Here is a 12,305-nt window from a genome sequence, read left to right as displayed (position 1 = left end):
GCCGTCCCTGGACTGCGGCTTCTGCAGGTGCGCGAATGAATGAAAGCGAGCGGAGACCCGGCGTCCACTCCCAAACCCACGGACACTCTGGGCCGCTTGTCTACTCAACAAAGACTCCAGACTTCCAGACAAAAGCATCCCCTCCCCCTGTGCACACCCTTACCCCCCAAGGCCACGGGCAGAGAGGAGCCCTCTCCTCCCACGCGCTGGGCGCAGAGAGCTGGCAAAGTCCCAGCCTCCACCATCTCCAGCGTCTCTTTAAATAAGCTTTTCCTTTTCTGTTTTCTTCTTTTAATTATTTATCAGCCATCCACTTATTTATACAAATATAAAATATATTTATATAGATTTATATAATATAGACTTTGGAGAGGCAGCGTGGCGGGGAGTGGCGGGAGGCGGGGCCGCCGGCCCAGCTATTTGCAGACGTACTGGTCCACGATCTCCGTGCACTTCTTGCACTTGACAAAGCAGCACCAGTGGAACTTGCAGTGGCAGCGCTCCACCTGCACGCTCTTGAACTGGTCGTAGCCGCGGCCGCAGCACATGAGCTCACAGCCGTCCATGCCCTCCGAGGTCTTGTTGCAGATGCGGCCCTGCGTGCCCAGCGAGCCCGTGGTCTCGTTGCGCAGGCAGTAGTCAGGGCTGGGGTCCACGTAGACCAGGTCCTCGGGCGTGGGCTGGTTGAAGCGGCTGTTGACCAGCTCCAGCTTGCCCTTGCGGGTGATGCGCATGGCGGCCGCGCTGTCGTACTTCTCCTTCAGCTGGTCCCCCACCTTGCGGAACTCGGCCAGCTGCAGCCAGCACGTCTTGAGGCTGCAGGAGCCGGAGACGCCGTGGCACTTGCAGGCTACGTCTGCCATCTTGTACACAGCCTGCGGGGAGCGGACAGACGGTGATAAGAAGGAGAGTCCCAGGAGATGCGAGGGGGCGGGCGTGTGGCACAGTGGGTGAAGCCGCAGCTTGGGACACCCGCATCCCACAGAGAGTGCCTGGTTCAAGTCCTGACTACTCCACACTTCCCATCTATCTAACTTCCTGCTAATGTCCTTGGGAGGCGACCAATGATGGCTCAAGTACTTGGGCCCCTGACATCCATGTGGGAGACCCAGATGGAGTTCTTGGCTCCTGCTTCAGCCTGGCCCTAGCCTCAGCTGCAGAGAGTGGAAGATTTCTTTCTCTCTCTCTCTGTCACTCTGCCTTTCAAACCAGTAAGTAAATAAAATTAAAAAGGAAAAAAAAAAAAAAAAAAAGAGGGTGAGGAGCGTAGCCACAAGCCAACCAGACAAGAGGGGCTGAGGTGAAGAGGGAAAGCTGTTTTTCTTTCTTTCTCTTTCTTTCTTTCTTTCTTTCTTTCTTTCTTTCTTTCTTTCTTTCTTTCTTAAAAATATTTATTTATTTGAACAGCAGAGTTACAGAGAGGCAGAGGCAGAGAGAGAGAGAGAGAGGTCTTCCATCTGCTGGTTCACTCCCCAGAAGCCTGTAATGGCTGGAGCTGTGCTGATCCGAAGCAAGGAGCCAGGAGCTTCCTCCAGGTCTCCCACCCAGGTGCAAGGGGCCCAAGGACTTAGGCCATCTTCTGCTTTCGCAGGCCATAGCAGAGAGCTGGATTGGAAGTGGAGAAGCTGGGACTCGAACTAGTACCCAGATGGGATGCCAGCACTGTAGGCGGTGGCTTTACCCACTACACCACAGCTCTGGTCCTGAAAGCTGCTTCTCAAATGCATGCAAAGATCTTGAGGCTGGCACTGTGGATTAGTAGGCTAAGCCTCTGCCTGTGGCACCAGCAGCCCATATGAGCTCTGGTTCGAGTCCCAGCTGCTCTTCTTCTGATCCAGCTCTCTGCTATGGCCTGGAAAAGCAGCAGAAGATGGCCCACGTGCTTGGGCCCCTGCACCCATGTGGGAGACCCAGAAGAAGCTCCTGGTTCCTGGCTTCAGACAGGCCCACCTCCGGCCATTGCAGCCATTTGAGGAGTGAAACAGCGGATGGCAGACTTCTGTCTCTGTGTCTCCCTCTCTCTGTCTGTAACTCTGCCTCTTAAATAAATAAATAAATATTTTTTAAAAAATGCATGCAAACATCTTCCTGGGACCCCCACATGGCTCAGATTGGAAGCAGATGCCAGGAATACCTCCTGGGAGGACACAGTGGGGACTGCATGGTCTTTTTTTTTTTTTTTAATATTTATTTATTTGAAAGAGTTATACAAAGAGAGGAGAGGCAGAGAGAGAGAGGTCTTCCATCCGCTGGTTCACTCCCCAATTGGCTGCAATGGCCAGAGCTGCACTGATCCAAAGCCAGGAGCCAGGAGCCTCCTCTGGGTTTCTCACGTGGGTGCAGGGGCCCAAGGACCTGGGCCATCCTCTGCTGCTTTCCCAGGCCACAGCAGAGAGCCGGATCGGAAGTGGAGCAGCCAGGACTCAAACCGGCGCCTATATGGGATGCCAGCACTGCAGGCCAGGGCGTTTAACCGCTGCGCCACAGCGCCGGCCCCACCACATGGTCTTATCAGTTATGGGGACGGCACTTGGGACGCTTCCACTCTCTGCTTCACTGTTTTGTATTCCTTGAATTTGGTATAATAATGTGTCATTTGAACAATTAGAAAAGAAAAATTCTATCTTGATCAAGGTCTCAAACAAACCAAAAAACCAAAAATTGGGAGAAAAAAAAAAGAATCCAGGGGAAGGCACTTGGCACCATGGTTAAGATGACACTTGGGACACCCACAGCCAGTCTCGGAGTGCCTGGGTCCAAGTGCCCAGCTCTGTTCCTGACTCCAGCCTCCTGCTAGTGTGCATCAGGGGAGGCAATGGGTGATGGCTCAAGCAGCTGGGTTACTGCCCACCCACGTGGGAGACCCAGGCTGAGTCCACAGTTCCTGGCTTTGGCCTGGTCCAACTTCAGCTTCTGAGGGCATTTGGGGAGTGAACTAGCAGTTAGGGGGTCTCTCTCTCTCGCTCGCTCGCTCTGCCTTTTAAATAAATTAATTAATTTTTAAGAAATCCAATTGTGTCACAAGCCTATGACAGAAAGCACTGGCATGGCCCTGGTTAGTTTAAAGCTCTCACTGAACCTGACAAATGCCCTAAGAATTAAATGGTCCCTTCCCCTGTACTGCTAGCTCCAAGGAGCCACACCACAGACCATCACACTCACAAGCAAGGCTACTTCCTCCCACCCAAGCACTCCCCGGGAGAGGCTGTCATCAAGGGGCAAACTCGGAGACCACGCGTGAGAGTGGGGGAGCAGGACAGGGCTACCTATCCGCCTCATTCATTTGGAAACAAACCTGCCCCAAAGTCACTGAACCACGCACTGTGGACTGGACTTGATCTTGGGTTATCCCAAATCGACATGTACAAGCAAGAGCAGAGCAGAAAGCTGCTTACAAAGTGATTTTCAATAAAGCTTAAGGATGCACTGTGTCAAATACCGCTGGCAGCTGGCCCAGGAGGGCAGATGGCAGGAGAAAAATGCTAGCCAGCTACAGAACATTTTCTTATGCCACAGTCATTGTCACCAATGGAGTCAGGTGGCATTTTTCAAGGGTTCCTCTCGGATTTATTTTTAAGAGTCCCCAGGTTGAGTCTCTTATTCAGCGTTGAGCAGAGTGCTGCAGGTGCAAGAAATTGTACGCCCATCATCAGCTCCTAGGACCACTGTCCGAACCCTTCCCGACTTTCCTTGGCATGGAGTTATTACCACTACTTACGGTGGAGAAAACAACACTCTACAGAGGCCAGTAAGCTGTTGGGAGCGCCACAGAAGGGAGTCAGAATGATGCTACGTCTACACCCCAGCCTTGGGGCTGAAAGGTGGCTTGTATGGACAAAGACAAAGGCTCCTCCCCTAGGTTACGGGGACCAGCACCCAGCCTGCAAGCTCCAGGCCCAAGGCACAAAGGAACTGACCCTGCAGCCCAACAGGCACTTCAAAGATAGGACCTGCAATTATCCTCAGCCCAAATCCCCAGGTCTGAGCCAGCGGACGTGCCTCTGCAAGTGGCCCTTGGGTGAGAGGAAGGGGGCAGGCGTCCAGCCGACAGGAAGCAGCATTAAAGGACGAAGTGTACCCTGCCACTAAGCCACAGAGCAAACGGGAGTGAGCACTTGGGGAGATTTGGAGAAGGAGGGGCCAGAGCCAGACTCCATGGGGGAAGCGCAAGAATTTTACTAAAGCCAATCCCAGGGTAAGAACGCACGGCCCTCACGACTCAGACCTCCCTCCCCTCCATCCTCGCAGACAGTAACATCTGCATTTTCCTCCCATTTTACTATCGAGTTACACATGCCCTTTTGGTAGGAGAATTGAGGAGGAAATCTCGATTTTTCATCCTTCCGGCTAACTCAAAAAGCCTTGTGAAATATGTCAGTTCTCAAATCTGTTAGTTCTCCCTCTTGTCCCCTCGCAGAGTCCTTTCTATCTAAAGCTGTGACGAGCTCGGTGGTCGCAGCCAGGACTGTCACAAGGATTAGGTGCAAGGCATCTCGCTGGAAAAACGCTGAGAAACCCTTGAGTGACAACCTCAGAGCAGCCCACCGGTGTTGCCGTCAGCGTCTAAAGTACAGCTACGGGACGCTCTCAAAGCCAAGAGAACTTTCTAGGCAAGCATGTCCAAGGTTCACTGTGTGGTCAAGAGGTCAGGTCCTAGCCAATCTGTTTAAAAATGCATAGATGGCCATAAAACACTCCTGGGGTCTCCCGCCCGGGCCACATGTCAGCCTCTCCTGGAGCTTTTTGTGTGGGTGTGAGCTGCCGCGAGGTGAATACCTTTGGCCACAGAGAGTGATTGATGGCCAACGCCTGTTCCTTGGAGAGGGGACCAAACATAGCGGGCCAAGAATTCCCGACCTGGAGCAGACAGAGGCAACGGGAGAGATAAAGGGCTCCAGAAGTGGTGTGGGGCCGGGAGGAGGGGGAGGAGGGGCCAGGTCAGAGACAGACAGAGGAAGACAGGGAAGGTGTGCAAGAGAAACAAGACAGATGGAAAGGAAGGTGCTGCCCAGATAAGGGCCCAGGACAAACAAACAAGCAATTAAGGGCAATAAAGTGAGTAGGGGGGACGGTGGGTCAAGATTGACAAGCAGGGGGAGAGCCTGTCTCCTGTCCTCCAGGCTGCAGACTGGGCCTCCTGTCTGGTCACCTCGCATCTGCCCCATCCCACAGGGGAGCTCAGAACAGAGCCCGCAAGGCCTCGATGAATTTGACCTCTACGATCCCACCTGGAGGCGAGACGGCAACCTCAGCCTGTACACGAGTGCCCACGCACAACGCTGCTCCCTGTCCCCAGCAATTACAGCCACAGAGAAAGGCAGAGTGGGAAACTCCTCACGACAGGTGCAGGCGCTCAGCGAAGCTCAGGTGGGAGACGGGAGTGGGGAGACTCTAAGGAGGATGTGGTACCTGAGCCAGGATCTTGAAAGACAGGATCCGGGCATTCGGGAGATAAAAGGGAAAGGCTCAGTCCTTTCCACCCATCTCTCTACTCCCCAAGTCAGACGCCCAAAAGCACTGCTAACAGACGAGGCCTCCAGAGACAGGCAGCTCCGGATGCCCCACTAAGGCTGTCTCTCTGCCCTGGCTTCCACTGTAATAACTGCAGGCCAAGCCAGACCAGGCCTCCTGGCATCACTGCTCCCCCTACCCCACACACACCCATTTCTGACCACACGACGCCAGTCTCTGGATATGGGGTGTGAAAGAGAAGCACGGGGCAAACGGCCAACTCTAATTTCTCCTGGATGTCATACTACTGATGAGGCTGTCTCTGCAATCTATTAAGTCCGTGTCACAAGATCCTAGTGTAGCAAGTAAAGCTGCAGCCTGCGACGCCAGCATCCCATATGGGCGCTGGTTTGAGTCCTGGCTGCTCCACTTCTCATCCAGCTAATGGCCTGGAAAAAGCAGTGAAGGGTGGCCCAAGCGCTTGGGCCCTTGCACCCATGTGGGAGACCTGGAAGAAGCTCCTGGCTTTGGCCTGGTCGTTGTGGCCATCTGAGGAGTAAACCAGCGGGTGGAAGATGTCTCTCTCTCTTTGTAACTCTGACTTAAAAAAAGGTCTCGATTCATACTAAAGACATTTCTAATTTTAATTTCATTTACTTGATATGTGCTCCTAAGAAATACGATTTTTTAAAAATTTTTGTTATATAAAGGTATTTTCTGAAATATTTTCATATCCTGTTGCTGAATCACCAATGAGCCAATGTTAAACACCTGACCTTGGGGCCGGTACTGTGGTGCAGTGGGTAAAGTCGCTGCCTGCAATGCCAGCATCCAATGTGGGCACTGGTTTGAGTCCTGGCTGCTCCACTTCCAATCCAGTTCTCTGCTATGGCCTGGAAAAGCGGTAGAAGATGGCCCAAATCCTTGGGTCCCTGTACCTGTGTGGAGACCCAGAAGAAGCTCCTGGCTCCTGGCTTCAGATTGGCTCAACTCTGATTGTTGCAGCCAATTGGGGAGTGAACCAGAGGATGGAAGACCTCTCTGTGCGCCTCTCCTTTTCTCTCTGTGTAATTCTGACTTTTAACTAAATTAATAAATCTTAAAAAAAAAAAAAAAAAGAAAGAAACCTGACCTTACCTTTCCTCAAGGACTGGCAGTTCTTTTTTTTTTTTTTTTCATGGAATTCATCTTTATTTTGTGAAGATTTTTTTTATTTATTTGAGAGGTAGAGTTACAGACAGTGAGAGGGAGACACAGAGAGAGAGGTCTTCCATCTGCTGGTTCACTCCCCAAATGGCTGCCATGGCTGGAGCTGGGCCAATCCAAAGCCGGGAGCCAGGAGCTTCTTCTGGGTCTCCCACGTGGGTGTAGGGGCCCCAGCACTTGGGCCACCTTGTACTGCTTTCCCAGGCCATAGCAGAAAGCTGGATCAGAAGAGGAGCAACTGGGACTAGAACCAGTGCCTATATGGGATGCTGGTGCTACCGGAGGAGGATTAACCCACTGTGCCACAGCACTGGCCCCTGGAGTTCATCTTTAACCTCACTGTGGTGCTGCACCTGGGATGCAGAGCCAGCTAGCTGGAATCAGCCCTGAGCAGGGACAACAATCCAAGAAAAAAAGTCTGTGTGGTTTCCTGATGGATTCTTTCCCACTGCCCAGCACTCAGACCTCAGGATGTGCTGAATAAAAGGCTGGATGCGCACCTACACGGCCCTCCAGGCCCTGTCCAGGCTGGCTCTGCTGAGCCAGCACAAGGAAGCTCCCCGTAGGGCAGGGCAGGCCTTCCAGTTTCTGGTGGCAGAGGCAGCCCACGGCAGGGGACAGCCCAGACGCGGGGTCTTCACAGACAAGCTGCAGGCCCTGAAGAAACGCGGTCTGGGAGCAGCAGAGACAGCAACCTGAAGCTCCTGCCCAGGTGCGCTCTGCACGTGGAACAAACCAAGCTCGGCGGAGAACTTCAGCAGTTAGGACGCTGGTTAAGACACCTGCCTCCCACACCGGAGTGCCTGGGTTCAATTCCTGGCTCTGCTCCTGACGCCAGGCTTCCTCCTCATGCAGACGCTGGGAAGCAGCAAGGGATAGCTCAAGTAGGTGGGTCCCTGCAACCCACATGGGGGACCTGGATTAAGTTACGGCTTCGGCTTGGCTCGGTCCAACTCTGGCAGGCATTTGGGGAGTGAACCAGTGGACAGGAGCTGTGTCTCTGGCTCTCAAATAAATTAATTTTTAAAAAAATTCTGTTTTAGTTACTACTGAAACTGAGGCTTAGGGAGGCAGTCACATTTCACACAGGATACGTGTGACAGTTTGCTTGAGCCTTAAAAAGACAGCTGTCTTTTCACACTTCCACTTAAGTTTAAAAACAGCTAACGCGGAAACATGCCTCCTTTGGACTTGAATGTGTTTGTTGCCTGGACTCCCGGATAAATGTGACAACAGCTCCTGGAAGTCGGAGCTGGCTTTATCTAAGCCTTTAACAAGTCAAAAGCCAGCTCTTACACCTTCGACTTCCAATCATCTTATCTGTTCGGATAACGAAGCAGTGGCATTCCAGACAAGAACTCTGTGTGTCTAGAATGTTCACTCAAACGCTGCACCCAGGCCTTGAAGGGACAGATGTCCTGTGAGGTAACAAACAAGGTTAGAAAATGACAATCCCCTGTGCCTCCCAAGACATGGGGCATCTGGGCCAGGATTTGCTCAGTAACGTGGGCAGCTGCCCGTGGGAACCTCCGCCGTCGGACTGACTGCCCAGGCCCCTGCGTGGGGCCGGGGCACCAGGGGCCCGCCTTACCCTTCTGCCTGCCTCGTTGTTCTGCAGGTTCATGAGCACGCGGCCCTGCTCCTCCGATCCCTTGGCGAAGTTCTTCTCCCGCTCCCGGGCGTCCACAAACTCCTTAGCAAAGCGGTAGCCGTATTCCACGTTGTCCCCGCAGCCACCCCACAGCCAGTCCCGGGGCAGGTCCTTGGGCCGCGCTGTCCGGCTGCAGCCACAGGTGGACAGCTCGCCCTCGCGGCAGGCCCGGCTGATGGCGTTCACCACCCCCGCGGCGCTCACGGCGTAGGTGAAGGCCGTCTCGCGGCTGCCTGCAAGAGGAGATGAGAGAGGTGGGAGGCGGTCACTCTCCTCGGCCTCCGCCTCCGCCTGGCCGCCCCCACCCTGCCTTGGCTGGGATACCCTCTGGGGGAGCACCTTGCCCCAGAGGTCCATGTGTTAGAAACTCTTTCTCAAAAGGCTGAATTTCTGCCTCTGGGCCTTGGATCCCCGCGGTGAAACCTTTCTGGGTAAAGTGCATCCTGCTGGTGCTGGCCTAGCCTGACGTCCATCGCAGGGTGGATGCTATGACTCAGAAATTCTCAGGAGGGAGAATGGGAATTCCGGAATTGAGGGAACAGAGTGGGTCCTCAGCCTACTGGTTAACATTGCCTGGGTTCAAGAGCGGGTTCAAAAAAAAAAATTGATGTGGGGCAGGCACTGTGGCTGAAGTGGCTGAAGCCACTGCCTGCAGTGCCAGCATCCCATGTGGGCGCTGGTTCAAGTCCCGGCTGCTTCACTTCCGATCCAACTCTCTGCTATGGGCTGGGAAAGCAGTGGAAGATGTGGAAGATGGCCCAAGCCCTTGGGCCCCTGCACCAGCATGGGAGACCCAGAGGAAGATCCTGGCTCCTGGCTTCGGATCGGTGCAGTTCTGGTCGTTGTGGCCAACTGGGAAATGAACCAGAGGATGGAAGACCTCTCTCTCTTTCTGCGTTTCCTTCTCTCTCTGTGTAACTATGACTTTCAAATAAATAAATAAATAAATCTTAAAAAAAAAAGGATGGATCTTGTGGGTCTAAGACTGAGAAGAAAGCAAGAGATCAGTAGCCTGTCCTACCGAAGTCTTCTCTCCCAGATGTGACTTCTCAGCACAGATGATGCTCCCCACCTTTCGTCGCTGCCCTTATCTAGCTAGAGTGGCAGGGGCTGGGGGTAGAAAGTGCACAAGAGGGGCTGGAGCTGTCGCGTACCTGGTCAAGCCTCCGTCTGCAGTGCCCGCATCCCATATAGAAGCCAGTTCAAGTCCTGGCTACTCTACTTCCGATCCAGCTCTCTGCTATGGCCTGGGAAAGCAGTAGAAGATGGCCCAAGTCCTTGGGCCCCTGCACCTGCGTGGGAGACCTGGAGGAAGCTCCTGGCTCCTGGCTTCGGATCAGCTCAGCTCCGGCCATTGTGGCCATCTGGGGAGTGAACCAGCGGATGGAAGACCTCTCTCTCTGCCTCTGCCTCTTTATAACTCTGCCTTTCAGATAAATAAATAAATCTTTTAAAAATAAAAAAAAAATTTAAAAAAGAAAGTGAACTAGAATTAAAACTCCAGAGCAATCCAAACCACCTCCCTCTCTCTTCCAGAGGACTCCCCTGCCTCCCGACTCACTGGTCACGGTGTCTATGGCACAGACTCTCAGCACCCTCCCTCTCCAAATCCGGATGATTGTCCAGGAGAAAAACCCTGACTCTGTTCTTTTTTTTTTATGCTGTAGTGACCACTTGCAAACTCAGATGATGCGTTATCTTCCATTTCAGTAAAAATGCTTATAAAAAAATAACACTCAGCTACCAGAGAAATGCAAATCACAAGAAGATATCACTTCACACCCTCTAGAATGGCTATAATCAAAAGAGAGCTAATAACAAGTTTGCAAGGCGATGGGAAAATTACAACGCTTCTGTACTGCTGTGGGGAGTGCTGCAGGGTGCAGCTGCTTCGGGAAAACCTGGCAGCTCCTCAAGAGGTTAAACTTAGAGCTGCCACATGACCCGGCAATCCCACGCCTCAGACTGCACCCAAGAGAAATGAGAACATATGTCCACAGAAAACTCACACGTGAATGCTCATGGCAGCCACAAAGCAGAAAACCCAACCGTCCATTGGCAGAAGAATGGATCAACAAAATGCTGTATTCTCCATACAGTGAAACTTTATTCAGCCATAAAAGGAATAACATACTGATACATGCTACAACATGCATGAAACTGTAAGTCATTATGAAGGAGATGGGTGTTGTGGTGCAGCAGGTTAAGCTGCTGCCTGCAAAGCCAACATCCCATATCTGAGTGCTGGTTCCTGTTGTGGCTTCTCCACTTCTGATCTAGCTCCCTGCTAATGTACCTGGGAAAGCAGCAGAGTGCGTGGTCCCTGCCACCCACGTGGGAGACCCAGATGAAATTCCAGGTTCCTGGCTTCAGGCTGGTCCAGCCCAGGCTGTTGTGACCATTTAAGGAGTGCATCAGATGATGGAAGATCTCTCTCTCGCTCTCTCTCTCTCTCTAACTGCCTTTCAAATAAATGAATATTTAAAAACAAACAAAAAAATTATAAGAAATGCCAATCACCAAAGGTCACGGCCTCATTTACGTGAAATGTCCAGAAAAGGCAATAGGCAATGCTCCTGGTGGCAGAAGCCTTAGTGGCTGTCTTGCACTGGGCACTGCCGGGAGAGAGAGTGACCGCTAAGGGGTAGGCAGTTTTTCTATGGGGCAAGAAAATGTCCTGGAATCAGTGGTGAGGGCTGCACAGCCTGTGAAGGCACTACACCAGAAGCCTGTCAATTGTATACTTTAAGGTGGTGAATTACATGGTATGTGAATTGTGTCTAAGTAAACCTGATCTAAGTAAAAATAAAAGGTATATGGACTCAGATAAGGGGGGAAGGGAACGGTTCTTAGCAGGACACAGATTCAATCCCGATTTCGGAGACGAAGCCAGGCAGGCTCTTCTATTCTCCATTTCTTCCTCCCCTGAGGTCGGGGCAGACATCCCACAGTGCTGTCTTGGCAGGTGCAAGGGCAGCGTTTGCCAAGAAGCAATCAATGCTTAGGTCCAGAGCGATCTCCCACCCTGCCCTACTTCCTGATTGCCAGACATGGCAGTGACCTTGGCAACCACACCACACCACACCGGATGAGTAAACCAGGGGCTGGCTTCTGGACGGTTACAGAATAGGAACAGCCCGAGAAAACCCCAAACAATGGCAGGAAGTTGCAGGCGTGACTCAGTCCTCAGGACTGACATCTGAGTCAGGCCTGAACCACAGCCTCAGCTACAGCCCAGGGACGCGGTTGAAGGGAGTCAGACTGTGACAGTGCACACCCAGGACAGTCAGACGGCCGGAGACTGTGAGGGAGGAGGCTGTGGGCTCCATCTGGAGGGACTCATCCCTGAGCAGCCTTCCTGAACTGCAGTCCCAACCCCGAGATGGGGCACCCGGAACAGCCTGAGCTACACCTCCGCATGGTGTTCCTTGAACAGGTGGCTAGGTTTTCAAAGCAACCACCCTGTCCCTTGTTTAATGACTCTAACCACCAGAATGTTCTTTCTAATATTAAACCAAACTATGGCTGCCTGCAACCTAGAGCCACTCTGCCTCTGTCTCTGCTGGGGCGGGGCATCCTGAGTCATCGAGTGTGGGGTGCTCTGCCTTCACGGAGCAGCGTTTGGGCCCCTTTGTGACAGTGGACATGAAACCCTAATATCCCAGCTGCCTGGGAAGCACCCCACCCTTTCCCAGGTAACTCTCTTCTCAGGAGGAGCTGCTACCCGACGGGAGGAGTGCAGAACACAGAACTCAACGCCTTCCTTTCTGGGGCCCTGCAGACAGGACTCAGACTACTGCTAGTGTCCCCTTAGCAAGAGAGGGGCAGCTTCCGAATGGATAAGCAATTGGGCTGGGGGGGGGGGAGGCTTCTCAGTTCAGAGCTGAAACTCAGAAAGCAGCCCCTAGAGACCTTACATTCCTCCACCCCTCCCCCACCAGGACAAGAAGCCAGCCTAACCGCACCAGGAAGGCGCCTCCAGGCCTGCCTAGGCAGA

At 52.8% G+C, this 12,305-nt stretch overlaps 1 protein-coding gene across 3 annotated transcripts in view; it reads right to left on the bottom strand.

The window, feature by feature from the left end:
- Positions 1-274: 274 nt before the first annotated feature.
- WNT5B (Wnt family member 5B) overlaps positions 275-12,305 on the bottom strand; it is a 127,152-nt gene continuing 115,121 nt past the window's right edge. For all 3 annotated transcript variants that reach the window (XM_008259814.5, XM_051850116.3, XM_089304494.1), the window contains 2 exons: positions 8,249-8,541; positions 275-875 (listed from right to left, as the gene is read on the bottom strand). In XM_008259814.5, coding sequence (XP_008258036.1) covers positions 417-875; positions 8,249-8,541 — 752 coding nt within the window. In that variant the 3' untranslated portion in view covers positions 275-416. The remainder of the gene's footprint in view (positions 876-8,248; positions 8,542-12,305) is intronic.

Source organism: Oryctolagus cuniculus, chromosome 9, assembly GCF_051225735.1.
Source record: "Oryctolagus cuniculus isolate XC-2025 breed Fujian yellow rabbit chromosome 9, ASM5122573v1, whole genome shotgun sequence".
NCBI lineage: Eukaryota > Metazoa > Chordata > Mammalia > Lagomorpha > Leporidae > Oryctolagus > Oryctolagus cuniculus.
The sequence above is the reverse complement of the archived record's forward strand: the minus strand, read 5'-3'. Positions and strand labels throughout refer to the sequence as shown.